Raw genomic sequence first — 27892 nt, forward strand, 5'->3', positions numbered from 1 at the left:
CTGAATCTGGTCTTCACTTTGTTTCTTGTTGACAGGTAAGTCCTAAAAGTGTTAAATTTTACCTTGACATGTTTCGACTGCCGTCATCCTGCAGTCTTCCTCACAAGAATCACGTGATGTTACTGTGACGTGTGTTATCAGCTGTTTAGGAGCAGGTGTGGTCCACCTGTCTGGTCCTGACGGGTCGACCACGCCCCCTGCTGTCCGACTGACTCTTGAGGATGGTGTCCCAGGTGTGAGGCAGCACACGTGTGTGTGTGATTGTGTGTATGTGTGTGTGTGTGTGTGTGTGTGTGTGTGTGTTGTCCCAAAAAACTGTAATGGGGAAAAAATGGTTGAAACCTCAGGAAGAGTGATTGAGGAAGGATCCCTCTTCCAGGACGGACACACGATGATAGATGTCTTAAATAACAATTAAATTACAGTAATGACATAAAGGAAAGAGAAAGAGAGAGAGAGAGAGGAAGAGAGAGAGAGAGAGAGGAAAGAAGGAGAGGGGGAGAGAAGGGGGAGAGGGGGGGAGAGAGGGGGAGAGGGGGAGAGATGCACAGTAATAATGGTAACAATAATATATCATATACCAGCTATCACCACAATCCAGGTGCTGCCAAAGGCAGGATCACAGCATCAGCACAGCCATCACCATGATCCACGTGCAGCCAAGATTGCAGCAGAGATCCGGAGAAACTACAGAACAAGGGAGTGTAATGCAGTAAACGGACATGAGCGTTTTCAGATGTAATGAGCTGCTATTGATCAACTGTTATTGTGTATCACAGGAAGTCCCCCGGCAGACTAAACCTATGTCAGCCTCACTAGGGGCTGGTCCAGGCAGCCTGAGCCAGCCCTAATTATAAGCTTTATTAAAGAAGGTCTTAAGTCTACCCTTAAAAGTGGAGACGGTGTCTGTCTCCCTGACTGTGTGTGTGTTTGTGGGGGGGGGTTGCTAGGCAATGGTGTCTCTGAGCCGTAAGGTGACTCCTGTTTCTTCTCTTTCGTCTCTTGTTTCTGTTGTCTGATCAAGTGACCGTAGATCTCGGGGATCTCACGTGATCAAACTGTTGTTATCGATCCATTATTGATTGATGATTTGTGCTTCATTGACAGATTAAATTGATTGATGTACATATTTTAATGTTTTTATTTTATCTTTTTTTCTCTTCAGACACATTTTTCATTTTTTCAACTGACAGAAAATCTGACCGTCAGCTCCAGTTTCTGTGATTCATATTTAATCAATATTTAATCAATTATATTACAATCGATAACTAAAGTTATCGATTATTATACTACATGTTATTAATGAGCCATTATTGATGAGCTGCTATTGATCAACTGTTATTGATCAGCTGCTAATGATTCGCTGGTAATAATGATTGACGAGATGTTATTGATGAAGCGGTGTGAGGTAAGAGTGCGCAGTCGGCCGAGCGAGGCTGAATTATTGATGAGGACTCTCTCTCCCTCTGTGTGTGTGTGTGTGTGTGTGTGTGTGTGAGGAGGACGGAGAGACGGCGACCAACACACAGAAAAGAAGAGCTAGCGCAGAGGAAAGAAGGAACAACAGAAGAAGAGATTAAAAAAGAAGAAAAAGACGGAGAGCAGAAGAAAAAGTGGAGAGTGAAATAGGAGAAGAACAAAAGAAACGAAACTCCAACAGACGACAGGAGAGATGCAGTAAACAACAGCAAACAAACAAACAACAAAAAGTAATGTGAAGAAACAGGAAGTACATCCAGGTGAGTTCCTCTTACCTTTGAATCCGGCCAAGTAGAGCGCCAGGACTGTTTCTGTGTTTCGGGGGCTGAGCCTGCACCTCTGTAGGAAAAACAAGATCTGATTGAAATTAAAACAAATAAAATTTAATTAATTAAAATGTTTTAATGTTTTGTTTCTTTTCAATTGTGATTTTTTTTTTCCTTTTAAATTTTTTGTGATGTTCTTCTTTAAACCAATTTGGCAATTTATTTTTCTTTTACACTTTTTGTAGATGTTTTTCTTTTTGCAGAAATTTTTTTTCTTTTAAAAATTTGGTGATTTTTTTTTTTTAATTTACATTTCAATGATGTTTTATTCCCCTAGTCCCAGTCTGGTCCCAGTCTGGTCCCAGCTTGGTCCCAGTTTAGTGTCAGTTTCGTCCCAGTTTGAGCCCAGTCTGGTCCCACTTTGGTCCCAGTTGAATCTTTCTTCTCGTTCATCAGATAAAAATGGCTGATGACAGGAAAGGAGAAGAAGAAGAAGAAGAAGAGGAGAAGGAGCAGGAAGTGACCTGTCAGTCCCAACCCACCCCTCCCTCCTCTGTTGCTGTGGAGACAATGATGTCACTGCGACGGCAGGACCTGTTGTGCATTGTGTGTTTCGGCAGTTACGACTTGATGACACGGTTACCTCGGCGACTGCACTGTGGCCACGCCTTCTGCCAGGCGTGTCTGAAGAGACTGGACACTGTTATCAACGAACAGGTGACTGATGACATCATCAAACTCACCTGTGTGCAGGTGACTGATGACATCACCACACTCACCTGTGTGCAGGTGACCGATGACATCATCACACTCACCTGTGTTCAGGTGACCGACGACATCACCACACTCACCTGTGACCAGGTGAGGTACTGACCTGTCCTGTCCCTGTGTCCCCGTGTCCCCTGCAGGTGTGGATCCCGTGTCCTCAGTGTCGGCAGAACACGCCACGGCCCCGTGGAGGTGCGGCGGGTCTGGACCTGGACCTGGCGTCCTTCTTGGGAGTGAAGGCCCAGCAGACCTGCGTCTCCTCCTGCTCCTCGTCCTCCTGGAGTGGCGGGCAGGCACTGCCGGCTGGGAACGGGAAGCCATGGCTGGGGAAGGAGGTGGCCGAGGACGGCTGGTCACATGGAGGACTGGCCGAGCCACGCTTCCATCGCTACGGCAACTGCTGCCCGCTGCCGTCCTGTTGGCTATGCTGCTTGTTCTGCTGCCCTGGGCGGGGCTAAGACTGACCAGTGAGAGTGCTGGATTCAGCTGTCCCTTCATGTCAATGAACATATTTAAATAAACATGTAAACAACATGTGAACACGTGTCACAGAGCGTCACAGTTCATTCACAAACACAGAGTCATTGTGCCACCCGCCGCCCCCAACCTGTAAAAAAGTTTCACAGTAAAAGCATCACAGTAAAAGCACCACAATAAAAGTTTCACATAAAAAGTTTTAAAGTAAAAGTGTCAAAGTGAAAGCACCACTGTAAAAGTTTCAAAGTAAAAGCACCACAGTATCTGATGAAACTCACGTGGTTTTTATGAGAAAGAAATCTTTATTGACATTTCCATAATTTACAAAAACAGAGCGACCATCAGCAGAGTTATTTCATAACATAATAACATCATCGTTTAATTGGGCCAATCAGCTGCTTCAGCTGTAGGTACTGTGTGATGCGAGCAGCTCTGATTGGTTCAAAGAAAAAGCAAAAGTCACACAGTGGACGGAGGAGCGTTGTACTGGTCGGTTAAATTATGCAAGTTTGTTTGTTTGTTGGTTCAGTTTGTCGACAGGAGAAAGGTTTGGCACAAGGCATTCTGGGAGCTGCAGTCCTCCACACAAGGTTACCCACAATGCCTGCAAGTCTTAGGGTCGTCAGGTGACCAGCTGGGCCAATCAGAGACTGCCGAGACCCTCGCCCACTCTGATTCTCTGTCCCGACTGCAGGCTGAAGCTGAAGTCTCTTGGCGCCTCGAACAACAGCACAATGGTGGAGCCCAGGTTAAACTCCCCAACCGCCACGCCACGCTGCAGGGCCACGCCCCCTTCACCTGCACCCAGCTGCAGGGCCACGCCCCCTTCACCGGCCCCCACCAACACCTGGTCGTCAGGGGCTACGTAGCTGCGGTCATAGAAGGAGCCTTTCCTGTAGCGAGGAGCATTTGTCTGAAGCTCCTGACCAGGAAAACACACAAAACACACATAAAAATACTGAGAAATACTACATAATACTACTACACAATACTTATGTCATACTCACACAAACACTAAAAAATACTACTACCAAATAATACTCTAAATACAACAACAGTAATACAGTAATACTGCAAATACTGCAACACAACATAATAGTTTTGTCACACGTACACAAATACTGAGAAATGCTACATAATACTACAAATACAGCAACATAACATAATACTTTTGTCATACTCACAAACGATGAGAAACACTAGTACCGAATAATACTACAAATACTGCAACATTAAATACAGTAATACTACATATACAGCAACATAACATAATACTTTTGTCACACAAATACTGCAACACAACACACAGTAATACTATTAATCCATAAGTGCAGGTAGAGATCACACCTGGTCGAAGTTAATCTTGATGGAGCCGACGTTTGTGGCGCCGACCGCCGTTAACGAGAAGAAGCCGTGCTGCCATTGGCCGGTGAGCACCACCCGCTCGTTAAGACAGAAGAGCTCTTTGACCAATCGGGCCACGCCTGGATTCACGGACATTAACGAGCCTAACGAGGACACAGACAGGTGAGGAGCTGACAGAAATTAACGAGCCTAACGAGGACACGGACAGTGAGGGGTTCACAGACATTAACGAGTCTAATGAGGACCCAGACAGGTGAGGGGCGGGGCCAGAGCAGGAGGCACGAGGCAGGAGGAACGAGCTCTCACCTGGGAAGTGACGGCGAAGCTCCACCCTCCAGTCTGTGGGCGAGTGGAAGCAGTGATAGTCACCTGGAGCCAGGTACACCACCACGTGGAACAAGTCGTTATCAGGATTCGACAGCAGCAGGTCCTTAAAGGACGACGAGTCTAACGAGACAGAGAGGAATCAGTCTCCAGTCTCTGACTGGAGGTGGACCCAACGAATTCAAGAAAACAAGTCCCAAATCAAGTCCAACCTGGGTGGGGTGTTGTGTGGTCTTACCATTGCCCCGCTTCCTCTGTGGACCCAGGAAGTTCTCCAGACTGTAGGTGACCCCCTTTACCTGCTCCACCTCCGAGTTCTTCACTTTTCCAAAGTGGAGGATCCTCCCGTCAGCCGGAGAGATCTGACCGAGTCAACGAGACACGAGTCAACGAGACACGAGTCAACGAGACCGAGTCAACGAGACTAATAAAAACAACTAAGCACTAAAAACTACACGTGTTTCTGCAGGATGGGGGAGGAGGAGGAGGAGGAGGAGGTGTGTTACCAGACAGGAGGAGGAGGAGGAGGAGGAGGTGTGGGGAGGAGGAGGAGGAGGAGGGGAGGAGGAGAGTGGAGGAGGCATGTTACCAGACAGAAGGAGGAGGAGGAGGAGGAGGCGTGTTACCAGACAGGAGGAGGAGGAGGAGGAGGCGTGTTACCAGACAGGAGGAGGCGCAGAGTGGTCTGACTGCAGGTTTGAGGCGTCGGCGGAAGAACTCTCCGAGGTTTCTGTAGTGATGTAAATCTTCCACCGCCGCCTCCTATTGGACAACAGGAAAAATAAAGGTATGACATCATCTTTAACCCTTTGAGACCTGAGGGCGCTGCTTAGATTCCCTAAAAACCTGGAAAAAGGAAACGAATGACCTGAGGAGACAAAGTTTCTCAAAGTGAAAGAAATCATCTAATTCAGAAAAGTATCGTAGAAAAGTCTCAGGAATAATTTTCAGGTAAGTTTTTTTGTTCAGTTTCCAGTAGTTTTGCAAATGTTTGGGTCATTTCTCTTTTGGTTGCTCCGTGTTTTCTCACATGGTGACAGAAATCAGTCAATCTGCTCAGGATCCAATAAAAGCACGAAAACAGAAAATATGAGACGGTGAAAATATGACCCCACGACAGCGCGGTCCTGACCTGCATGTTGACCCCGAAGGTCCAGATGTAGAGCGAGTAGACCGGCTTGCGGAGCCACGTGGGGAGCTCCACGCCATTCAGACGACCCCAGGCACGAGAGAGGAGGCGCGTCGGGAAGGAGCGGTACAGCGCCACCTGCAGCACCACACAGGAAACCACACCCTACTATCATCTGCTGTCCAAAACACAATTATAACTGTTATTAAAAATAATATTATTACGGTTACTAAAGATGAAATTATTAGTTATTGAAATTACAATTATTACTGTTATTTAAAAAAAATAGATTACTATTATTAAAAAAATACTATTATTAAAAAAAGATTTCTGTTACCAAAAATAAAATGATTACTTTTATTAAAAATAAAATTATTAGTAATTGAAAATACAATTATTACAGTTATTAAAAATAAAATGATTACTGCTAATAAAAAAAAATTCTTACTGTTACTAAAAATAAAATTATTACTCTAATTAAAAATAAAATTATAACTGCTACTAAAAATAAAATTATTACTGTTATTGAAAATAAAATTTAAAGGAGGAGCAGAAACAGAGGAGGTCTGAGGAGCAGAAACAGGAGGAGGTCTGAGAGGAGAGGAGGAGGAGCAGAAACAGTAAAAGGAGAGAAAGTTTAGAGAGGAGGTGAAGATCAGGTTCAGCCAGCTGATCAGTCCTGATCTGATTATTGATTATTGATCAGCTCTGAGCCGCTACCGTTCGCTCTCAACCCGTCACATTTCATCATCAACCTGAGCTCCGCCCACTGACACAACTGAGAACCTCACTGGTTCTCCAGGTTGCTCTCCAGGTCGTTTTCCAGGTCGTTCTGATGAAGGTTCAGCGAGGCTGAACACATGACTCATTTGACACGTGATCAACATGTGATCAACATGTGATCAACATGTGTTCAACACACATGAACGAGGATGGAGGCCACGAAAGGACAAAAAAAAAAAACCGTCCCTGCCTGTCTCTCTGTCCAATCAGATGCCGGCAGGAAGACGCTCTTACCCGTTTGGCCAGCGGCCGCAGAGTGCTCACTGACAGCACGTAGCACAGGAAGGAGATCGGCCGCCGACGCCAAGGGGCGGGTCGAGACACACCGCCACTGAGCACGCTCAGACGGTGTCGGAGAGCCAAACGAGGCACCTGCAGCCTGATTATGATAATAAGATGATAATGAGATGATAATGAGATGATAATGAGATAATGAGCTGATGATGAGATAATGAGATGATAATGAGATGATGATGAGATAATGAGATGATGATGAGATGATGATGAGATAATGAGATGATAATGAGATGATGATGAGATATGAGATGATAATGAGATGATGATGATGATAATGAGCTGATAATGAGATAATGAGATGATGATGAGATGATAATGAGATAATGAGATGATAATGAGATGATAATGAGATGATATGAGATAATGAGATAATGAGATGATAATGAGATGATGAGATGAATGAGATAATGAGATGATAATGAGATGATAATGAGATAATGAGATGATAATGAGATAATGAGATGATAAATGAGCTGATAATGAGATGATGATGAGATAATGAGCTGATGTTTAATGAGATAAACTGAGCTGATAATGAGTTTATAACGAAATTGTTTTCTGGTTTTTAGTGATTATTAAGGAAACATTTTGGCTTTTTTTTTTTAAACTGGCCAGCTTATAATTTTGAATTAAACCCCAATGAGATGATCTGAAGGCGTGCTTAAATTTATTAGCCAGATAATGAAAAACAGATGATGTTTTTATTTGGCTCGGGGCTCACAACTTTCAACATGGCTGAATTCTGTGTTTATTTTTTAACGTTTTGGCAAATTGTTTTTTTAAAGGTTTTTACAAGTGATTATTAAGGAAACATTTTGGCTTTTTTTTTCCATGATTGAATGGCCATTTTTTTCGTCAGCTTATAATTTTGGGGGGTGACGTTAAACCCCATTACAGGTCTCGAGTCTCAGGTCACATGACTCAAGTCTGACCTCAGATGATAAAAAACATTGATAAATGAGAGTGTTGCCATGGTGACAGGAAACAGAAGGACAAAAGGAACTAAAGACAAACATGACAACAGAGAGACAGGAAGTACAAACACAGGTGGGCGGGGACAGGTGTGGAGGGCAGAGTCAGGAGGAGGAGAAGACGCTAACGCAGCCAAGGATACTAACACTGATGCTAACAGTGACGCTAACAGTAATGCTAACAGTGACGCTAACAGTGACGCTAACAGTGATGCTAACAATGATGTTAACAGTGACGTTAACCATGACGCTAACAGTGACGCTAACAATGATGCTAACAGTAATGCTAACAGTGATGCTAACAATGACGTTAACAGTGACATTAACTGTGACGCTAACAGTAATGCTAACAGTGATGCTAACAATGATGTTAACAGTGATGTTAACGTGACGCTAACAGTAATGCTAACAGTGACGCTAACAGTGATACTAACAGTGATGCTAACAGTGTACTAACAATGATGTTAACAGTGACGTTAACATACTAACAGAAAATATTTGATCAGAGCAGTTTTTATTTTTTACAAAACTGAACTTTTCTCTTTATCATCACACACACACACACACACACACACACACACACACACACACACACACACACACGTACACATCAGTGTTGGTGGTTGTGATGAAAGCTAACGTGTGAGTTTCTGTTAAAGCGAGACTTGAATTCAGAAGCTCTCCGGTTATTTTTTTCGGATTAATCAGGAAATCAGGAGCAGGAAGAATAACCTTTGTGGTCTCGGGAGTTTTTTGTAGCGTGTTAAAAATGGTGAGCCAGCCAACAGAACGGAGCAAAATCAAAGAACGTATCAAGGTATGAAAACATAGATACCGCCAAAGCCGACGACATATATGCATACAGAGCGTACGTGTTGACGTCACTTTCGTACATGCCCCCTTCGGTCAGAGTTTCGAAACAGCCACAACAGGAGAAAAACAAACGATTATCTGCTCAAATGAAGCGCAGCTGGACTCGACAGTGATCCTTACGTCTTACCGTAGAATCATCGGTCCATGGACACACTGACGTGACGTTTATATTTACCTGAATAAATACACAATGCAAAGCCTGAAGGCACAAACATTTTAAAATGAATTCATTTAATTAGATTTTAAAGTTAAGTTAAACTGATAATCAGAAAAATGCTAAAATCAGATAATCAGCGGATAAGTCAGTTTACGTTGTACTGACACATGTAAATATATGTATAATTTACTTTTAATTGTACTTTTGATACTTTACATTACAGTACAGTACAGTTTATTGACAGAAAATTACTTTCGATACTTAAGTACAGTTAATACCAAATGGGAACCGTAAATCCACGTTTCAGTTTGCTTCTCTTTTCTTCTCCACTTTTCAGCTCCGACTGCTTGTTGAATCTATTTTTACCTTTTGACCTTTTACAATAAAACATCCCGGATTTTTACGGTCAATCGTTCAGCAGCTCGTCCCGTTTGACAAGTTTTTAGTTTTTGTGTTTTCAAGCTAAAGCTGCCACTCTGTCACTCAGCGCACATAACCGTGTGTGTGTGTACAGAGTGTGTGTGTGTGTGTGTGTGTGTGTGTGTACAGAGTGTGTGTGTGTGTGTGTGTGTGTGTGTGTGTGTGTACAGAGTGTGTGTGTGTGTACAGAGTGGGTGTGTGTTGTGTTCCCTGAGTGTGTATTTAGTGAAAGTAGGTTAGCAGGTTAGCACCGGATCAAAAAAAAGAGGCTAACGTGAGCTAAGCTAGCCTAAAGCTAAAATAGCTGACCTGCTAAACTAGCTGTCGCCATGGAGACCACACACACACACACACACACACACACACACACACACACACACACACACACACAGTAATCTGCTGTAAAGCTCCAGCAGCCATCAAGTTTCTGTTTTGTTGCTTCAGTGAAAACTTTTAAACTTTATCTGACTTTTACTTTGAAATGTTTTCTTCATTTCTATCTTTCCGAAAAAAGAGGGCAAATATAGCGACTGCAAATATATATTTTAGAAAATACAGAGATCAAAATATAGAGTAAAAATATAAAGAACTCAGATTTGTTCACATTAATCTTGAAACTGTTCATAAAATGAGAAGTTTTACAGACTTCAGTCTCTAATTTGTTTCCCTTTAACTCCTCTCTGCTCTACATGCCTGGATATATTTACTGATATATAATATATATTTACTGATATGTGATATATTTACTGATATATAATATATATTTACTGAAATATTTACGAATATATGACATACTTACTGATATATTTACTGCTACATTGATTGATATATTTACTGATATATTGATTGATATATTTACTGATATATAATATATATTTACTGAAATATTTACGAATATATGACATACTTACTGATGATATTTACTGCTACACTGATTGATATATTTACTGATATATTGATTGATATATTTACTGATATATAATATTATTTTACTGAAATATTTACCAATATATGACATACTTACTGATATATATTACTGCTACATTGATTGATATATTTTGATATATTGATTGATATATTTACTGATATATTTACTGCTATATTGATTGATATATTTACTGATATATTTACTGCTATATTGGTTGATATACTTACTGATATATTTACTGCTATATTTTCTGATATTTACTGCTATATTGATTGATATATGTACTGATATATTTACTGCTATATTGATTGATATATTTACTGCTATATTTTCTGATATATTTACTGCTATATTTTCTGATATATTTACTGCTATATTGATTGATATATTTACTGCTATATTGATTGATATATTTACTGATATATTTTCTGATATATTTACTGCTATATTGGTTGATATATTTTTTCTGATATATTTACTGCTATATATTGATTGATATATTTTCTGATATATTTACTGCTATATTTTCTGATATATTTACTGCTATATTGATTGATATATTTACTGCTATATTTTCTGATATCAGAATCAGAAAAGATTTATTGCCAGGTATAGTTAACACAATACGAGGAATTTGTTCTGGTGGTGGTTTGGTGCAACATAAATATAGGAAAAAAAAAAGAAAACAGATAAAATAGAAGATACAAATATAAAATATAAAATATAAAATATAAAATATAACAATATAAAAGGTACAAGTCTAGTATTGATATATATTTACTGCTATATTGATTGATATATTTACTGATATATTTACTGCTATATTTTCTGATATATTTACTGATATATTTTCTGATATATTTACTGCTATGTTCGGACAGGTTTAGTGTTTGTCTGCAGTCTCTCCTCATGTTTTTTTTTTTGTCTCCCACCTGAATCGAGCCGTCGCTCTCGCCCTCATCCCTCTTCCTCCTCCTCCTCCTCCTCCTCCTCCAGCTTTCTCGCCCTCTCGCTCGCCGTCCGGCGTGCGCACCTGCCGCCTCACCTGCCGCAGCAGGTCGCGTTCCCGACGCTCGCCGCCGCGGCGACGAGAGAAGAACCTCACCATGAAGACGTGGCCGAAGACGCCGTGGACAGAGACGGCGGGGGACACATGCTGACGTTTTGATTTCACACAACGGAAGAGACAGGTGAGTGTCCACCGAAAGCTCAGGAGGAGAAGAGACGGAGAGAGACAGGGAGGGTGTTTATACCGAGAGCTCCGCCCCTCACCTCCTCCTCCACCACCTGTCTCTCAGTGTCTCTGTCTGTCTCACAGTGTCTCTGTCTCTCAGTGTCTCTGTCTGTCTCACAGTGTCTCCGTTTGTCTCAAAACGGAGGGTTTGTCTAAAAATACAAAAAACACTAAAAACAAATTCACTTTTTCATCCAGAGGGACCGTGACGTGCAGAAGTTGCTAGAGGACACATATAGAGATTAAAATATAAAGAGGACACATATAGAGAATATATACGTATTATATAGAGTGCAAATCAACTAGATACAACACTGAAAAAAATTATTAATTTATATTACAGTGAACAAATTTATTTCACTTTTATTTTGTATTTTTGTCTTCTTGTATTATTATTATTATTATTATTATTATTGGTAATCTATAATCTTATGTTTTTAATATTAAATATTTATTGATTTAAATTTAAAATAATTAGCAAACACAATAATATTACTGCTTTTAAATATTATCAAATCATTATGAAGATGAGGGATTATAAATTATTACAAATTACTTAAAATTATAATTCATAATATAATTCATTTATTTGATTCATTTTAAAATATTACATTTTCTTGACTTAAATTTAACAGAAGTTAATATTTTACATAAATGTAACCTACATAATTAGTTTTCATTAAATCATTGAAGAAATACATGTTTATGATTAGTTACTTATTTCAAAGTGAGAATTGTGATCCTTTTAGCTTTTATGAAGCACTAAATCAAATGTATAAATAAATGTAAATGTAAATGCAAAAATAACTTTATAAAAGAGTAAAAAGTAATAATAGTAAATTAAATAAATAAGTGCTGGGGTTATTGTTTATCTGTCTGTGTTTTGTCCAATCACAGTCTCTCTCTGTTCCGCTCAGTTACTCATTAACCAATCGGACCACGTCCATGGAGAACAGACCAATCAGAGGGCAGGAGGGGCAGTCAGGAGAGGGGGCGGGGCCTCTGTGTCAGAGTGACCGGGCAGGACATCATCACGGTCACCTTTCACCCAGTGAACCAATGAGAAGAGCCGCTTGGCTCATCAAGATACATCTTTCTCTAACTTCACAATAAAAGCATCCTGCTGGCTTCCCAGCTTTTATTGTGAAGCAGCAACAGGAAATAGTTGTAACTTCCACAGCTGTGTGTTTGTGTGTGCTTCTGTGTATGTGTGTGTGTATATCTGTTAGTGTGTTTGTCTGTGTGTGTCTGTGTGTGTTTTCACTCAGCAGGAAAAAGTGTGATGTCACTTTCAGTTCACTCTTAAAGTTAAACTCTGAAACTTGTTTCTGTCCAACGTGTCGTCCTGACTCTCAGCGACGCAGAGCCGACTGACTGAAACTGACTCAGCGAAGAGCGGCTGACTGTCCGTGTCGTCCTGACTCTCAGCGACGCAGAGCCGGCTGACTGAAACGTGTCGTCCTGACTCTCAGCGACGCAGAGCGTCTGAAACTGTCGTCCTGACTCTCAGCGACGCAGAGCCGGCTGACTGAAACGTGTCGTCCTGACTCTCAGCGACGCAGAGCCGGCTGACTGAAACGTGTCGTCCTGACTCTCAGCGACGCAGAGCCGGCTGACTGAAACGTGTCGTCCTGACTCTCAGCGACGCAGAGCCGGCTGACTGAAACGTGTCGTCCTGACTCTCAGCGACGCAGAGCCGGCTGACTGAAACGTGTCGTCCTGACTCTCAGCGACGCAGAGCCGGCTGACTGAAACGTGTCGTCCTGGCCAAAGTCAAGTCAATTTTATCTATAAAGCTCATTATAAAAAAAAAAAACACAGTCTGCCTCAGAGGGCTTACAGCGTACGACATCGCTCTGTCCTTAGACCCTCACACTGTCTAAGGACAAACCCCTGTAACGAGGAAAAATCGTAGAAACCTCATGAAGAGCGATTGAGGAGGGATACAATTATATTACGATAATGAGCAGAAGAAGAGAGAGAGAAGAGGAGAAGAAGAGGAGGAGAAGAGGAGAAGAAGAGGAGGAGAGGAAGCAGCAGATGTGTCCTCTCGTGGGACTCTGAGTCAGATATGAAAATAAAAATTAACTAATGTCACTGATGATGGCGTCTGATACCAAAGGAAGTTTTTTTCGTGTTTTCCGTTCGCCTTCATACTCCACATGCAGTGAATCAGCTGACCTCGTGTTGCTCAGTATGTGTAGAGCCGCTCATATTGAAAGGATGTGTATATAAACTCCTCCTCCTCTTCCTTTCTCTCTTTTCTATCACCGCTCTCTGGCCTTTATACTTAAGTCATATTTGCTGATTAGTGACCCTCGGTTCTTCATTTAGCGCTTATCCTTTTCTGGAGCACAAGTTTCTTCGGGTTTTAGTTGGACTGATGCGCTGAGCTCCTTTTCCTTCTCTTGCTCCTCCATCTGAAAACGCTCATGTCTGTTTACTGCATTACGCTAACTCCGCTGTGGTCTTGGTTTTGCCACTGCTGTGGTCCTGCCTGAAGCTATACCTGTGGGTCCTGGTTACGCGAATGCCGTAATCGTGCTTGGCGCAACCCTCTACTGCCCTTTTTATGGAGCACCAGCTGACACGGACACGAACTCGTAGCACCAGCTGACACGGAATCCACTAGCTGACACGTAGTCAGAGCTTGCTGATGCGTGCACTGCTTGGTGCTGATAAGCCCCGCCCCTCCAGGTGAAACAACACTTTAAAAAAGTCCCCCTCCTCGTACCTGTGTGGGCGTGGCCAGATGGGGCGTGGCTCCATCATCCGGTTGGCCCCTCCTCCTGTAGTGCTGGTAACCAAGGTAACCGCCCCCTGTTACTAACAGCAGGGGGAGGGGGCGGGGGCGGGGCAACAGCCCACGACCTGCAGAGCGAGAGAGAGCTGATTGGTATAAAAGATCTGAGACACAACTCTTCTAGTTACACTGGACAGAAAAGACAGACAGACAGGTGTACAGACAGGTAAACAGACAGTTGTACAGGTGTACAGACAGGTATACAGACAGGTGTACAAGTGTACAGACAGGTATACAGGTGTACAGACAGGTATACAGACAGGTGTACAGGTGTACAGACAGGTGTACAGGTGTACAGACAGGTATACAAGTGTACAGACAGGTATACAGACAGGTGTACAGGTGTACAGACAGGTACACAGACAGGTGTACAGGTGTACAGACAGGTATACAGACAGGTGTACAAGTGTACAGACAGGTATACAGGTGTACAGACAGGTATACAGACAGGTTTACAGGTGTACAGACAGGTATACAGACAGGTGTACAGGTGTACAGACAGGTATACAGACAGGTGTACAGACAGGTGTACAGGTATACAGACAGGTGTACAGGGTTACAGACAGGTACACAGACAGGTGTACAGGTGTACAGACAGGTATACAGACAGGTGTACAGGTGTACAGACAGGTATACAGGTGTATAGACAGGTATACAGACAGGTGTACAGACAGGTATACAGACAGGTGTACAGGTGTACAGACAGGTATACAGGTGTACAGACAGGTATACAGACAGGTGTACAGGTGTACAGACAGGTATACAGGTGTATAGACAGGTATACAGACAGGTGTACAGACAGGTATACAGACAGGTGTACAGGTGTACAGACAGGTATACAGGTGTACAGACAGGTATACAGACAGGTATACAGGTGTACAGACAGGTATACAGACAGGTATACAGACAGGTGTACAGGTGTACAGACAGGTATACAGGTGTACAGGTACAGACAGGTATACAGACAGGTATACAGGTATACAGACAGGTGTACAGGTGTACAGACAGGTATACAGATAGGTGTACAGACAGGTGTACAGGTGTACCTGTGCTCAGGGTTCTTTGAGTTGGGAAGTTTCGGGATGAAATTCTGTGAAGAAAAAAACATTTAAAATCAGTTTGATCATTTTAAAGGTCACAGATTCTGTTATTGATCCAGCACTGATGTATTGATTCTAATAATATTGATCTATTATTGATACTGTATAAATCTATTGATGATAATGATGATACTGATAAACCAGGAGTCGCATTGACATTCAGAACCACTTTTCCAAGAGATTCCTGGCCGAGACAGCAGCTGGACACAAACTTCAAACAGCGTAAAGATTCAACTGAACATGAACATTAACGACTGAAAGTTTCTTAATCCTGGTGACTGTCGCTGATGATAATATTGATCTGATATTGATACTGTTTTAATGTATCGATGATGATTATTATATTTATCTTTTGTTGATACTGTATTATCTACTTGTGATGATAATATTGATCTTTTATTGATACTGCATTAACCTATTGATGATGATGATTATATTGATCTTTTGTTGATACTGTATTAATCTATCGATGATGATTATATTGATCTTTTGTTGATACTGTATTAATCTACTGATGATGATTAAAATATTGATTATTATTGATAGGAAAGACGGGTTTTATTTGTCCTGCTGCTGTTTCCGGTCATGTTTGTGTGACGTAAACAGTTGAAGTAACCCACGTGGTGAGTGTCACCTGGGCCGAAGCTTTCATCCCTCTCACTCACATATGCGTCACCTGTGTGACGTCACATTCTGCGCGCCGTTTGGCCGGCAGACGCGATCAAAGGTTAATTTAATACAAACTGTGACCGGAGTCTGGCGGAGTTGCGTAAACCGCACTTACGTCACGCTGTCATGAGGTGACGGCCACAGAGTGAGCACGTCACTGACTGACGTCATGATTGCTGACCCTAACTATCGATAAAACAAAGGTAAATACCTGAGAGTCAGTCCGCAGCACACCCTCCGCAAGGCCGCCGCCATGTTGTTTAAGGAAGTGACGCAGGACGTCGTGCGTAAAAGATGATGGCAACTTTTACCCCGAGTACAGTCTGTCAGGTAAACCTGAGGCAGCTTCTGCCTGCCAGGCGAAGCTGAGGGATAACACCATTGAATCAAAAACTGACGATCAAGAGGAGCAGAGGAAATAAACACACACGTTTACGTCATCTGTTCATGAGAGTGTGTATGTATATTTTTATATATATATGAATATATATATACATAAAGAGCTGAGTGTAGTGTGAATATTTTTTAAGTGTGTCTGTGTGTGTGTTTGTGTATGTTTATTGTGGACAACAAATAGGTATTGATTGACTGATGTATTGATGATGAGGGTGAGACAGGAAGCTAATTGATCAGTGATCAATGACTCTGATCACAAAGAGACAAACTTCAGTGAGCAGAAACAAACTTTATTTGTTCCAAAAATAGAAACATTTTCAGCAGAAATATATATTACACACTTTAAAAACACCCAACGCCACCACACACAGTAACACTACTGCAGTACTGTAACCGTACAATGGTACGGTTACTGTACTACTGTACTGTACTGCACAGTACCACTGCACAAAGTAACACTACTGCAGTACTGTATCTGAACTATGGTACTGTTACTGTACTACAGTACTGTACTGCACAATACCACCGCACACAGTAACAATACTGCAGTACTGCAACTGTACTATGGTACTGTTACTGTACTACAGTACTGTACTGCACAATACCACTGCACACAGTAACAATACTGCAGTACTGTAACTGTACTATGGTACTGTTACTGTACTACAGTACTGTACTCCACAGTACGACTGCACACAGTAACATTACTGCAGTACTACAACAGTACTAAAGTACTATACTGCACAGTATCACAGTACAGTGTCAGTACTCCACAAAGTACTCCAGGGTACTCCAGTGAAGTATTGTAATAAAAACAAACCTGCAGCCCTGAGAGGGCGCTGTGGGTGTGGTCTCAGAGGGTCACCTGACCTCAACCTGTGAATTCACATTAATCAGTCTATGCTGTAAAAAACAAAATGAAGAAATCACACAGCAAAAACAAAAGAAAAAAAGAAAAACCGCTACATCAGACCACCGTAATGACGGTGTTACCATGGTAACCAGCGGTAGCAGCCATGCTAGCAGCTCTGTTTATTTGGCTTTTGGTCAGCTGACAGGAAGTGATGTCACAGCTCAAACGTCCAGGCCCTGCCGGGTCAGGAAGTCTTCGAGCGCGCTCAGTCGCTCCACTAGCATCACGTCCAGGTCTGAATCGTCATCTCCGCCACAATGACGACGCGCTGCCGCCCGCTTCCTGGGCACCATGGCAACAGGTAGCCCCACCCCTAAAACAGACAGGAAATTCCTCACGTTGTTAAATCAACCAATCAGTGAAAACTGCTGATGCACTGCATGTTATTGATGGTGCCTGCAGTGAAAAATGTGAGCGCACTTTATGTTATTTATGGTGCCTGTAGTGAAAACTGCAGAATGCGGAATGATCAGTTTTCATACCTACGTAGTACGTGTAGTATTTCATACCTGCAGTATGTAGTATCTGTAGTTTCATACCTGCGGTATGTAGTACCTGTAGTATTTCATACCTGCAGTATGTGGTAACTGTAGTATTTCATACCTGCAGTATATAGTATCTGTAGTTTCATACCTGCAGTATGTAGTACCTGCAGTATTTCATACCTGCAGTATGTGGTAACTGTACTATTTCATACCTGCTGTATGTAGTATCTGTAGTTTCATACCTGCGGTATGTAGTACCTGTAGTATTTCATTCCTGCAGTATGTGGTAACTGTAGTATTTCATACCTGCAGTATATAGTATCTGTAGTTTCATACCTGCAGTATGTAGTACCTGCAGTATTTCATACCTGCAGTATGTGGTAACTGTAGTATTTCATATCTGCAGTATGTAGTATCTGTAGTTTCATACCTGAGGTATGTAGTACCTGTAGTATTTCATACCTGCAGTATGTGGTAACTGTAGTATTTCATACCTGCAGTATGTAGTACCTGTAGTTTTCATAGCTGCAGTATATAGTACCTGAAGTTTTTCATACATGCAGTATGTAGTGGTTCTGCAGTATTTCCTACTGTGTGTTGGAAGTGTGTACATGTAATCAGTACTTGGCGTACTTGGGGAATTTATTTTGATGAGCGCTCTGCCCCCACTGCACTACATTTCCCAGCGCACCTTGAGGCTTCTTCCTCTTCCTGGGCTGAGTGAAGTCAGGGAAGAGGAGCAGCCTGCGCCTCCTCTGCTGGCCATCAGGAGCAGCGCTCCGTCCTTCTCCCGCGGCTCCTCAAAGATCGTCTCCAGACTCCTGCAGGACAACAGAATGGCATGCTGGGAGACAGAGTCCATACAGCAAATGCTGTTGGTGGAAGGGATTTGTAGTTTTATCTGTTGGTGGAGGAGATTTGTAGTTTTTTTACCTGTTGGTGGAGGGGATTTGTAGTTTTATCTGTTGGTGGAGGAGATTTGTAGTTTTTTTACCTGTTGGTGGAGGGGGATTTGTAGTTTTAATTTTACCTGTTGGTGGTGGGGATTTGTAGTTTTTTTTCCTGTTAGTGGAGGGGATTTGTAGTTTTTGTACCTGTTGGTGGAGGGGATTTGTAGTTTTTTCCTCCTGTTGGTGGAGGGGATTTTGTAGTTTTTTTTTTTTACCTGTTGGTGGAGGGGATTTGTAGTTTTACCTGTTAGTGGAGGGGATTTGTAGTTTTTGTACCTGTTGGTGGAGGGGATTTGTAGTTTTTATTCCTGTTGGTGGAGGGGATTTGTAGTTTTTTTTTTACCTGTTGGTGGAGGGGGATTTGTAATTTAATCTGTTAGTGGAGGGGATTTGTAGTTTTTTTTTCTGTTGGTGGAGGGGATTTGTAGTTTTTATTCCTGTTGTGGAGGGGATTTGTAGTTTTTTTTTTTTTTTACCTGTTGGTGGAGGGGGATTTGTAATTTAATCTGTTAGTGGAGGGGATTTGTAGTTTTTGTACCTGTTGGTGGAGGGGATTTGTAGTTTTTATTCCTGTTGGTGGAGGGTATTTGCAGTTTTTTTTACCTGTTGGTGGAGGGGGGATTTGTAATTTAATCTGTTAGTAGAGGGGATTTGTAGTTTTTTTTTTCTGTTGGTGGAGGGGATTTGTAGTTTTTATTCCTGTTGGTGGAGGGGATTTGTAGTTTTTTTTTTTTTACCTGTTGGTGGAGGGGGATTTGTAATTTAATCTGTTAGTGGAGGGGATTTGTAGTTTTTGTTTCCTGTTGGTGGAGGGGATTTGTAGTTTTTATTCTGTTGGTGGAGGGGATTTGTAGTTTTTGTACCTGTTGGTGGAGGGGATTTGTAGTTTTTGTACCTGTTGGTGGAGGGGATTTGTAGTTTTTATTCCTGTTGGTGGAGGGGGATTTGTAGTTTTTGTACCTGTTGGTGGAGGGGATTTGTAGTTTTTATTCCTGTTGGTGGAGGGGATTGTAGTTTTTTTTACCTGTTGGTGGAGGGGATTTGTAGCTTTTTTTCCTGATGGTGGAGGGGATTTGTAGTTTTTTTTTCCTGTTGGTGGAGGGGATTTGTAGTTTTTTTTACCTATTGGTGGGAGGGGATTTGTAGTTTTTTTTCCTGTTGGTGGAGGGGATTTGTAGCTTTTTTTCCTGATGGTGGAGGGGATTTGTAGTTTTTTTTTCCTGTTGGTGGAGGGGATTTGTAGGTTTTTTTTACCTATTGGTGGAGGGGGATTTGTAGTTCTTGTTGGTGTAAATCTCCTCCAGACTGAACTCTTTCTTCTTTAACCTGAAAATAAAAAAAACAAATCAGTTTTTCATTTTTTAGGTTTCGGTTTTTTGTCTTACTTAGATATTTTGTTTTTTCTTGCTCCACCCCCTCCTGACCTTTTGACCTTTGGCAGTCCCATGGGAGTGAGAGGCGTTTCTCGTGGCGATGCACGGCGGATTCGTATCTGTGAGACCCGTTTGCCGGTCTGAGTGGACAAACAAACAATGAACAATAACAATAAACAACAAATGAGGAAAATAAACAAACAAAGAAAGGAAGGAAATTTGCACCTCTCCATTTGTGCTGAGAAAGTCTGAGCTTGCTGCTGCTTGGCCGATGGCCAGCGGAGCAGTTAGGCCATTGGCTGAGCAGAGGGGGAGGGGCTGGAGACAGGGGAGGCGGGGTCGCAGGCTGCGGGGCCTGTGATTGGCCCGCTGCTTCTGTGGTCGCCGGGTGGAAAACATTGAGCTGCACAGAAAAGCTTTTTATTATTTTTGACTCATTTTGTGAATAAAAAATTTTTAAACTTATTTGAAACATTAAAGACAATTCTTTAATAATTCTTATATTTACCTCGGCGTTGGCGTGCGCACGTAACTGCAGAGAACAAACGGAGAAATGTCAGTCACGCATGAATTCAGGGTATCAATAAAAAACTGATCATCACATATTGATCATGTATTGGGAAATAGATATTTCACATTTTTAACATTTATTTTTTTATTATAACGTTCAAACCGACCAGTGGTCGCTGCTCAGACTGGGCGGGGCTGTCCAGTCCCTCAGGGGCCGCAGGGGACTCACACAGACTCCACCTTTCACTGACCCTGTCACTGTCTCCACGGCAACCGCCGACAGGCGCAGCATGGGGGCGGGGCTAAATGAGGGGGAGGGGCTTATGTGCCACAGGTGAACAGTACAGTGATTGGAGGAGAGGTGCGGGGCCAGCTCGGAGAAACGCCATTGGCCCGAGGAGACGCTGAGGGCTTCTGATTGGCTGCAGGTCCGAGCCCACTGCAGGAGGCGCAAGGCATGCTGGGAGGAGGAGCTGGAGCCGCTGGTAGGAGGACAAAATTACATGTTTAGATACTAAAATAATAAGTCAGAGTTTAAAGCTTCATGAACCATTTTCTGACTTTTTATAATAATTCTAAACAAACAGAATTTAAATTTTCCTCATAAAGTAGTGATTGAATATTTCACGTTTTGATATTTCGCTGTTTTTCTCCTGAGCTGACTGATGAACATCTCGACGACCCGCTGAGAATTTCAACTAAAAGTAGTTTTATTTTGACGGAGCAGGAAATAACCTGAATGAAAACAGGAATCAAACAGCTTCAGCTGAGCGTCTGCTCTCAGTGTGGCGAGCAGAAATCAAGTTTTTTAAAAACGTAACATCCTCACGTGAGGACGGCGGGTTTATCGGGTCTCAGTTAACCCTTTGACACCCGAGCAGATGGATTTCATTTCTTTCGAAAACATGCAGAGAAAAAATGACCCAAAAGTTAAAAAAGAAACAAATTGTTGGGTTATTACAAAAACTTATTTGGCCAAACCCCGATGTGATATGAATATTTATTAATATATATTATTTTGGTGTCTGTCCGTGTCCATTTTTAACACAAAATATTTTAAACATTTTTACGTGTTTATGTTTTGATATTATGTTTATTTATTATGATGTTATTATTATCTTCTTCTTGTTTGAAATATTTTGTTAAATAAAGCTGAATAAAATACGTTTTTATAAAGTGTTAAGAGACTGAAACGTGACGATCATGTGACGTCACCAACATACGAACCCGTGCGGCGGCGGCAGCGGCACTCTGTAACCGTTCAGCCTGACGACACTGACAGCCTCTGATTGGCTGCCTCCTCCTGCTCCTCCTCTTCTTCTGTGCTTCCTGTGGTTGAACTTCTGCAGAGTGAGCGGCGCCTCCTCCTCTGCGCCTCCTCTGGAGGAGACCACCATTCGCCCCACAAACCTCCCAGACTCCTCCTCCTCCTCTTTTCCTCTTCTGTGGTTCTTCTTCCTCCTCTTCCCCCCCTCCTCCTCCTGCTCCTCTCCTCTGCACCTCCTCCTCCGCTCTGATTGGCTCAGCCTGTAGGACTCCTCACTCCCTGAGGAGGAGGACAACAAGGAGGAGGAGGAGTCAGGTGGGAGTAGGGCGGGGCTACACGAGGCAGCGTCTCCTGCAGGAGTCAAAGACAGAAAATTTATTCAAACATTCAGAGAGGAGGAGACAAAGGAGGAGACGCACACAACTCACCTGCTCCTTCTTCTTCTTCCCTCTGCCTACTCCTCTTCTTCCTCCTCTTCCTCCGACTCCTCCTCTCCAGGGAGTCCAGACGATGGCCCAGGGAGGCCAGTGCTCCTCTCAGGAGGCGCCGCATCTCCAACCGGTGAGCTGAGAGGAGGCGTGGCAGGAGGGAGGAGCAGGGGCAGCATACAGGTGGAGCAGGAGAAGGAAGAGAGGGAGCTACAGAAGGAGGAGCAGGAGGAGAAGGAGGAGGAGAGGGAGCTGCAGGAGGAGCAGAGGGAGCTACAGGAGGAGGAGCAGCAGAGGGAACTGCAGGAGAAGGAGGAAGAGAGGGAGCTGCAGGATGAGGAGGAGCAGGAGGAGAGGGAGCTGAAGGGAGAGGAGGAGATGGGGGTGCAGGAGGAGAACAAATGGCAGAGGTATAAGGAGTAAAAACGACAGGAGGAGGTGGAGGAGGAGGAGAGACAAGAGGAAAAGAGTTGTGATGAAGGAGAGGAGGAGCAGAGGAAAAAGGAGAACCATGGGGAGAAAAGGAGACAGAGTAAGGAGGTGAAAGACGGGGTAAGTGAGGGACAGGAGGAGATGAACAGGAGGAAGGAGGAGGAGAGGAGACGCGACAGGTAGAGGAGGAAAAAAAAGACTGAGGAGAAAGGAGAGAATGAGGAGGAGGAGGAAAAAGAGGAGCAACAAGAGGAGGAGGTGAAATAAAAGGCGCAGAAGAGACAGCGAGAGGAGCAGGAGGTGGGGGGAGGAGGGATGTAGGGACAGGAGCAGAAGGAGGAGGAAGAGGAGAAAAAGAGGAGGTGGAAGTAGGAGTATGAGGAGCAAAACAGACAAGAGGAAGAGGAGGACATGAGGAGGGAGTAGAGGAAGGAGCAGAAGAGACAAGAGAAGGAGGAGAAAGGAGAGACACAAGAGGAGGAGCAGAGGAGGTTGTAGAACAGAGAGGAGGAGGAGCAGAGGAGGTTGTAGAACAGAGAGGAGGAGTCACAGGAGGAGCAGAGGAGGCGCAGGAAGGAGGAGCAAAGGGAGGAGAGGAGGACGTCCAGGGAGGTGCAGGAGGAGCTGCAGGAGGAGACAGCAGTCAGTCCTCCTCTCTCTGAACACAGGAAACTTCAAAATAAGAGCCTGCTGAGCAGAGACAGACCTGTGGGTGACTCCTCCTCCTCATCTTCATCAGCCAATGGGAGTGCAGGAGGCGGGGTCAGAGCCATGAGTCCCCGCCCCCCGTCGTCACTGTCCTTCAGGGTCAAAGTTCGAGTCAGCATCACTGAAACAGACAGAGGAGCTGCTTGAAAACATTCACACACTCACTCACTCACTGTTCACACACTCACTGTTCACTCACTGTTCACACACTCACTGTTCACTCACTGTTCACTCACTCACTGTTCACACACTCACTGTTCACTCACTGTTCACTCACTCACTGTTCACACACTCACTGTTCACTCACTGTTCACACACTCACTGTTCACACACTCACTGTTCACTCACTGTTCACACACTCACTGTTCACTCACTCACTCACTCGCTGCTCACACACTCACTCACTTTTCACACACTCACTGTTCACACACTCACTGTTCACACACTCACTGTTCTCACACTCGCTGCTCACACACTCACTCACTGTTCACTCACACACTCACTCACTGTTCACACACACTCACTGTTCACTCACTCGCTCACTCACTGTTCACACACTCACTCACTCACTCACTGTTCACACACTCACTCACTGTTCACACACTCACTCACTCACTGTTCACACACTCACTCACTCACTGTTCACTCACTCACTGTTCACACACTCACTCACTGTTCACACACTCACTCACTCACTGTTCACACACTCACTGTGTATTAAATAGTGCACCAGATATGAAATACCAAACCAGATTTCAGACTTAACGTTGGAAATTATTTCCCCAGAAACACTCGGGTGTGTAGAGCGTGAAGGGATGACGTATTTTTGTAGGCCAACCAGGAAGTTAGCGTCCCTCGTGTATGGGATTTTTGAATCGGATTTTCGGTCCTCACCAAAAATAATCTCTGTGTTTATGAGACTAACACATTTTGTTCAGCGTGATAATCTTTACTGATGAACTCCACTTTTGTGAGTTTTTAAGCGTAAATGAAATCGCCAGAGGCAAAAAGCTGTTTATCACTTAAACGTCACAACTGCAAACACTGTAAAAAACACGTTAAAACACGATCGAAAAATATTATAAACAGATAAATCTACACGTTGAGTGCGACTCTGTGACGCTGTGAAGGCGTAAGAGTGTGTTTACTGAGTTTCTGTCCGCTGTGAGGACGTCTGACGTCCCCGACAAACACATGCCACTTGTTAGCAACCGCCTTTTTTGAGACGAGTAAAACCATAAAAGTTCAAAAAGCGTGTTTAAGCCGACGTATTTTATGTTGCAGAAAAAAACGTCTAAATATTTTCAGCCTGTGTTAACCACCGACCTTATTTAAGGCATTTTACCGAAAACCCAAAGACTTTGAGACAAGGGAACCGGACGTGCTAAAAGGCTAACGGACTTCCGCATTTTGGGACTCATACTTCACCGCTCTATTGCATTGTGGTACACGGGAGTTGAATGTAGGGAACACCGGTACATCGTATGTGCACTCTTTGCTGTGCATTGTGGGTAGTTTATAGTGCACCGTATCTGTGATGGGGACGATTTCCAACACAGCTGAGTGTGTACACAGTCTGTGCTGTAAACACACACGGCCGCAGTGCATTGTGGTAAATGCAGTCAGATACAGTCTACAGAGCGGTGACGTAGTGAGTCCTAAAATGCAGAGGTCTGTTCGCGGTTTTGCTCTTCTGGTTCCCTCGTCTCAAAGTCTCCATGGTTTTTGTTTTTTGGCTGGTTTATTTTTGGGGGGTTAGGGTTAGGGGGCTTTCGGGGTTTATTTAGCTAAGAATTAGCTAAATGTGACAGCAACACAGAAACTACACGTGAGACTAGCATGACATAGCCGTGATCATTAGACCAGGTCACGCTAACAGGAGAGAAGTTAAAAAAATTAAGTGCTAAATCAAATCAGTTGAAGGATTCGGAGTGGTTGACGTTTAGGTCATGTGATCTCAATGTCGTTTGTTTACAGCCTAAAAACAGCTTTTTGCTTCTTACGATTTAATTTAAAACATAAAAGTTCACGTGTGCGGATTAAAAAGATCAAAACCTCCTTACTGAGATTAAGAGATAATCCAAAATCTCAAAATCCCACAAGCTTTTTGACCAGGGAACCAGTGCGATGATGACTTCCTGTTGGACGACAAAAATACATCATCCCCTCACCGCTCTGTACAGTCTGTAAACACACACGGCCGCAGTGCATTGTGGTAAATGCAGTCAGATGTAGATCCATGGATGTAGAGTGCATCAAGCATACGCTCAGATCCGCAGTGCATTGTGGGTACTTTAAAGAGCCTTGCACAGAGGACGAAACATCAGTGAATCATCAATAATCATTGATCAACCAAACTGATCAGCAGCAGTTTAACCCTGGAGGTGCAGGACCTGCTGATAAAGGGTTAACCGTCACACTGGTGACGTCACTGCTGATGTGACGTCACAACGGTTGGACTGATCACATGAAATCGTCTTTATTGATTGTTATTTGAACTTTGTGGATCAGTGTTTCCATGGGAACCACATCTACGATCAGATGACGTCAACTATCAGGGATAAATAGAGATGACGTCAGAGATAAGTTCGGTCAGGCTGTTGATAAAACTTTATTGATACAGAGCAGCGCTCAACTCCGCTCCTCTCGTGTTCTCTCGCGAGATCTGGCAGCCTGGAAGAATCCTGGCTCTCCGTGAATCAGCTGATTACCGGCTCGGTTCGCGTCTCTGTGTCGTCACGGCGGGTTTGGGGTGACGTCACACGGAGCGGGGTTCGATAACGCGGGAATGTGGCGGGTCGGAGGAAGCGGGATTTCGGGGAATAAGAGGAGAGAGCCGGAGCTAGCAGCTAGCTGCCGTTAGCCGTTAGCCCCGGCCGTTACCGGACAGTTAGCGCGCGCTGCACCGGGCGCTGTTACCTTGGTGACGGCCGGTGGTTCCACAGGCTCGTTAGATCCGCTGACGGCTCATGGCGGCGGGAAAAACGGCCCGCTGAAGACGCGGGGCTCCGGTTGACTTTAACGGAACACTCAGCCCCGGTACTTCCGCTGGTATGTCAAAATAAAGGTCCTAAGTAACCTTTCAAAGTAAAACACAAAACGGAAATTGCCTTTTTTTTCAAAGTAAAAACAAACAGATTGAACGATGTGGATATTTTAAAAGATAGAAAAAATATTGTCATTTTTAAAAAGTAAAAATATGGAATACAATCTGATTACACTTGGTGGGTAATCTAATTACCCTTGGCAGTAACAGCTGATTCGTTATTTTTATTTTGTACAAAAACAGAAGCTCCGCCCACTCTGATCAGAAACAGGAAACAAATCAACAACGATCCATACCCTGCCGATCAATTCACTGCTGATCCATACATTGCTGATCAATAAATTTTATGAAAACAGGACGCAAATGGAAAGTGCTGCTGTGATGTCACCAGCAGGAGGCAGTCCATCACGTTAACAGGAAGTAAACTACAAAATAAAAGTAAACACCAACAGTGAGGAGGAAGTTTTTATTGTTGTTCTTTCACAATAAAAGCAGCAGTGATAAAAGGAAGTAGAAGGTTGTGTTTCCTGTTGGACCCCTCAGGTGACCCTGACGGCCCTCAAAGGGCCACCGGCTGCACGATGAGAACCTCTGAACTGAAACATGAGAAACCACAAAGGATTCTGGGAAATGAAGTGTGAAGGTTCCTGTGCTGTGAGGTCACTTCCCTTTTACACAGACCATCAAAATAAAAGCTTCAGTTCTTTAAATATTCACAGACAAAGCAGTGATGACATCATCATGATGACATCACCACACCATGTTTCGATTTTATTCATGATTTTAACATAAAAAAGGGAACTGTCAAAATAAGAGCCCTGCAGGATGGCAGGAAGTGACATCAGCGGCGATACCGGCCCCGCTCCTTATCCCGCTCTCTCTCCCGGTCGCGGTCCCTCGCTCGCTCGCGCTCTCGGCGGGGTCCGCCTCGGTCCCGCTCTCGCTGCCGCTCACGCTCTCGGCGGCTGCTCACTACGGCCTGTGTCCGCCGCAGGAAGTCATCAACACGCATATCGTAGTCGTGCTGCATTATGGGAGAGAGACAGAGGTCAGAGGTCAGAGGTCGAATGACCACGGTGGGGGGTGGAGGTGGGGCGTAGACTCACAGGGCTGGAGGCGAAGGCGCGGTGCTGTGGTGCCCGCTGCTTGTCCCTGAAGCGAGGGGGCGAGCCCCCGTGCGGCGGCAGGGGANCAGGCATATCGTAGTCGTGCCGAATTATGGGAGAGAGACAGAGGTCAGAGGTCAGAGGTCGAATGACCACGGTGGGGGGTGGAGGTGGGGCGTAGACTCACAGGGCAGGAGGAGGAGGCGCGGAGCGGCGTGGCGCACGGTAGGTTGGT

The 27892-nt window shown here is 43.7% G+C and overlaps 3 protein-coding genes and 3 long non-coding RNA genes across 8 annotated transcripts; 1 reads left to right on the forward strand and 5 right to left on the reverse strand.

The window, feature by feature from the left end:
• Window positions 1-2207: 2207 nt before the first annotated feature.
• On the forward strand, window positions 2208-2971 carry rnf224 (ring finger protein 224). The gene is made up of 2 exons (XM_042508881.1): window positions 2208-2462; window positions 2654-2971. Exons 1-2 carry the CDS (start codon window positions 2208-2210, stop codon window positions 2969-2971), a joined length of 573 nt encoding a protein of 190 aa, XP_042364815.1.
• Window positions 2972-3272: 301 nt separating this feature from the next.
• pisd (phosphatidylserine decarboxylase) lies at window positions 3273-16302 on the reverse strand. 3 transcript variants are annotated; one of them, XM_042509778.1, is made up of 9 exons: window positions 16255-16302; window positions 15321-15364; window positions 14206-14342; window positions 5812-5946; window positions 5340-5441; window positions 4918-5041; window positions 4662-4802; window positions 4338-4498; window positions 3273-3912 (listed from the first exon to the last, which is right to left on the reverse strand). In XM_042509778.1, the coding sequence occupies exons 1-9, from the start codon at window positions 16296-16298 to the stop codon at window positions 3634-3636; spliced, it is 1167 nt and encodes a 388-aa protein (XP_042365712.1). In that variant the 5' UTR covers window positions 16299-16302; the 3' UTR covers window positions 3273-3633. The 3 variants fall into 3 exon arrangements, with proteins under 3 accessions (XP_042365712.1, XP_042365713.1, XP_042365714.1); XM_042509779.1 differs by lacking the exons at window positions 14206-14342; window positions 15321-15364; window positions 16255-16302 and adding exons at window positions 6826-6970; window positions 11343-11464; XM_042509780.1 differs by lacking the exons at window positions 14206-14342; window positions 15321-15364; window positions 16255-16302 and adding exons at window positions 6826-6970; window positions 11170-11332.
• A 1090-nt stretch (window positions 16303-17392) lies between these two features.
• wu:fi75a02 lies at window positions 17393-22628 on the reverse strand. Its single transcript, XM_042509340.1, has 9 exons — window positions 22366-22628; window positions 21898-22288; window positions 20838-21152; window positions 20669-20692; window positions 20386-20563; window positions 20212-20300; window positions 20042-20113; window positions 18529-18658; window positions 17393-17665 (listed from the first exon to the last, which is right to left on the reverse strand). The coding sequence occupies exons 1-9, from the start codon at window positions 22487-22489 to the stop codon at window positions 17576-17578; spliced, it is 1413 nt and encodes a 470-aa protein (XP_042365274.1). The 5' UTR covers window positions 22490-22628; the 3' UTR covers window positions 17393-17575.
• LOC121959830 lies at window positions 18710-19578 on the reverse strand. Its single transcript, XR_006106940.1, has 2 exons — window positions 19264-19578; window positions 18710-18831 (listed from the first exon to the last, which is right to left on the reverse strand). It is a non-coding gene; the product is annotated as an uncharacterized LOC121959830 (long non-coding RNA).
• Window positions 22629-23379: 751 nt separating the features above from the next.
• LOC121959443 lies at window positions 23380-26545 on the reverse strand. The gene is made up of 3 exons (XR_006106911.1): window positions 26425-26545; window positions 23504-23626; window positions 23380-23421 (listed from the first exon to the last, which is right to left on the reverse strand). It is a non-coding gene; the product is annotated as an uncharacterized LOC121959443 (long non-coding RNA).
• A 458-nt stretch (window positions 26546-27003) lies between these two features.
• LOC121960304 lies at window positions 27004-27741 on the reverse strand. Its single transcript, XR_006106955.1, has 2 exons — window positions 27658-27741; window positions 27004-27575 (listed from the first exon to the last, which is right to left on the reverse strand). It is a non-coding gene; the product is annotated as an uncharacterized LOC121960304 (long non-coding RNA).
• Window positions 27742-27892: the final 151 nt, after the last annotated feature.

This window comes from Plectropomus leopardus, chromosome 20 (assembly GCF_008729295.1).
Source record: "Plectropomus leopardus isolate mb chromosome 20, YSFRI_Pleo_2.0, whole genome shotgun sequence".
Lineage (NCBI taxonomy): Eukaryota > Metazoa > Chordata > Actinopteri > Perciformes > Serranidae > Plectropomus > Plectropomus leopardus.

What these genes read in the sequence shown, in the direction of transcription:
- rnf224 (XM_042508881.1), top strand. Translation starts at nt 2,208, where the DNA reads ATGGCTGATGACAGGAAAGGAGAAGAAGAAGAAGAAGAAGAGGAGAAG. An exon ending in ACACTGTTATCAACGAACAG is followed by an intron (nt 2,463 to 2,653) that starts GTGACTGATGAC and finishes TGTCCCCTGCAG; the next exon opens with GTGTGGATCCCGTGTCCTCA.
- pisd (XM_042509778.1), bottom strand. Translation starts at nt 16,298, where the DNA reads ATGGCGGCGGCCTTGCGGAGGGTGTGCTGCGGACTGACTCTCAG. An exon ending in ACAGAGGAAGCGGGGCAATG is followed by an intron (nt 4,803 to 4,917) that starts GTAAGACCACAC and finishes CTGTCTCGTTAG; the next exon opens with ACTCGTCGTCCTTTAAGGAC. An exon ending in GCTTCGCCGTCACTTCCCAG is followed by an intron (nt 4,499 to 4,661) that starts GTGAGAGCTCGT and finishes TGTCCTCGTTAG; the next exon opens with GCTCGTTAATGTCCGTGAAT.
- wu:fi75a02 (XM_042509340.1), bottom strand. Translation starts at nt 22,489, where the DNA reads ATGCGGCGCCTCCTGAGAGGAGCACTGGCCTCCCTGGGCCATCGTCTG. An exon ending in CCGCTGCCGCCGCCGCACGG is followed by an intron (nt 21,153 to 21,897) that starts GTTCGTATGTTG and finishes TCCTCCTACCAG; the next exon opens with CGGCTCCAGCTCCTCCTCCC. An exon ending in AGTCTGAGCAGCGACCACTG is followed by an intron (nt 20,693 to 20,837) that starts GTCGGTTTGAAC and finishes TGTTCTCTGCAG; the next exon opens with TTACGTGCGCACGCCAACGC.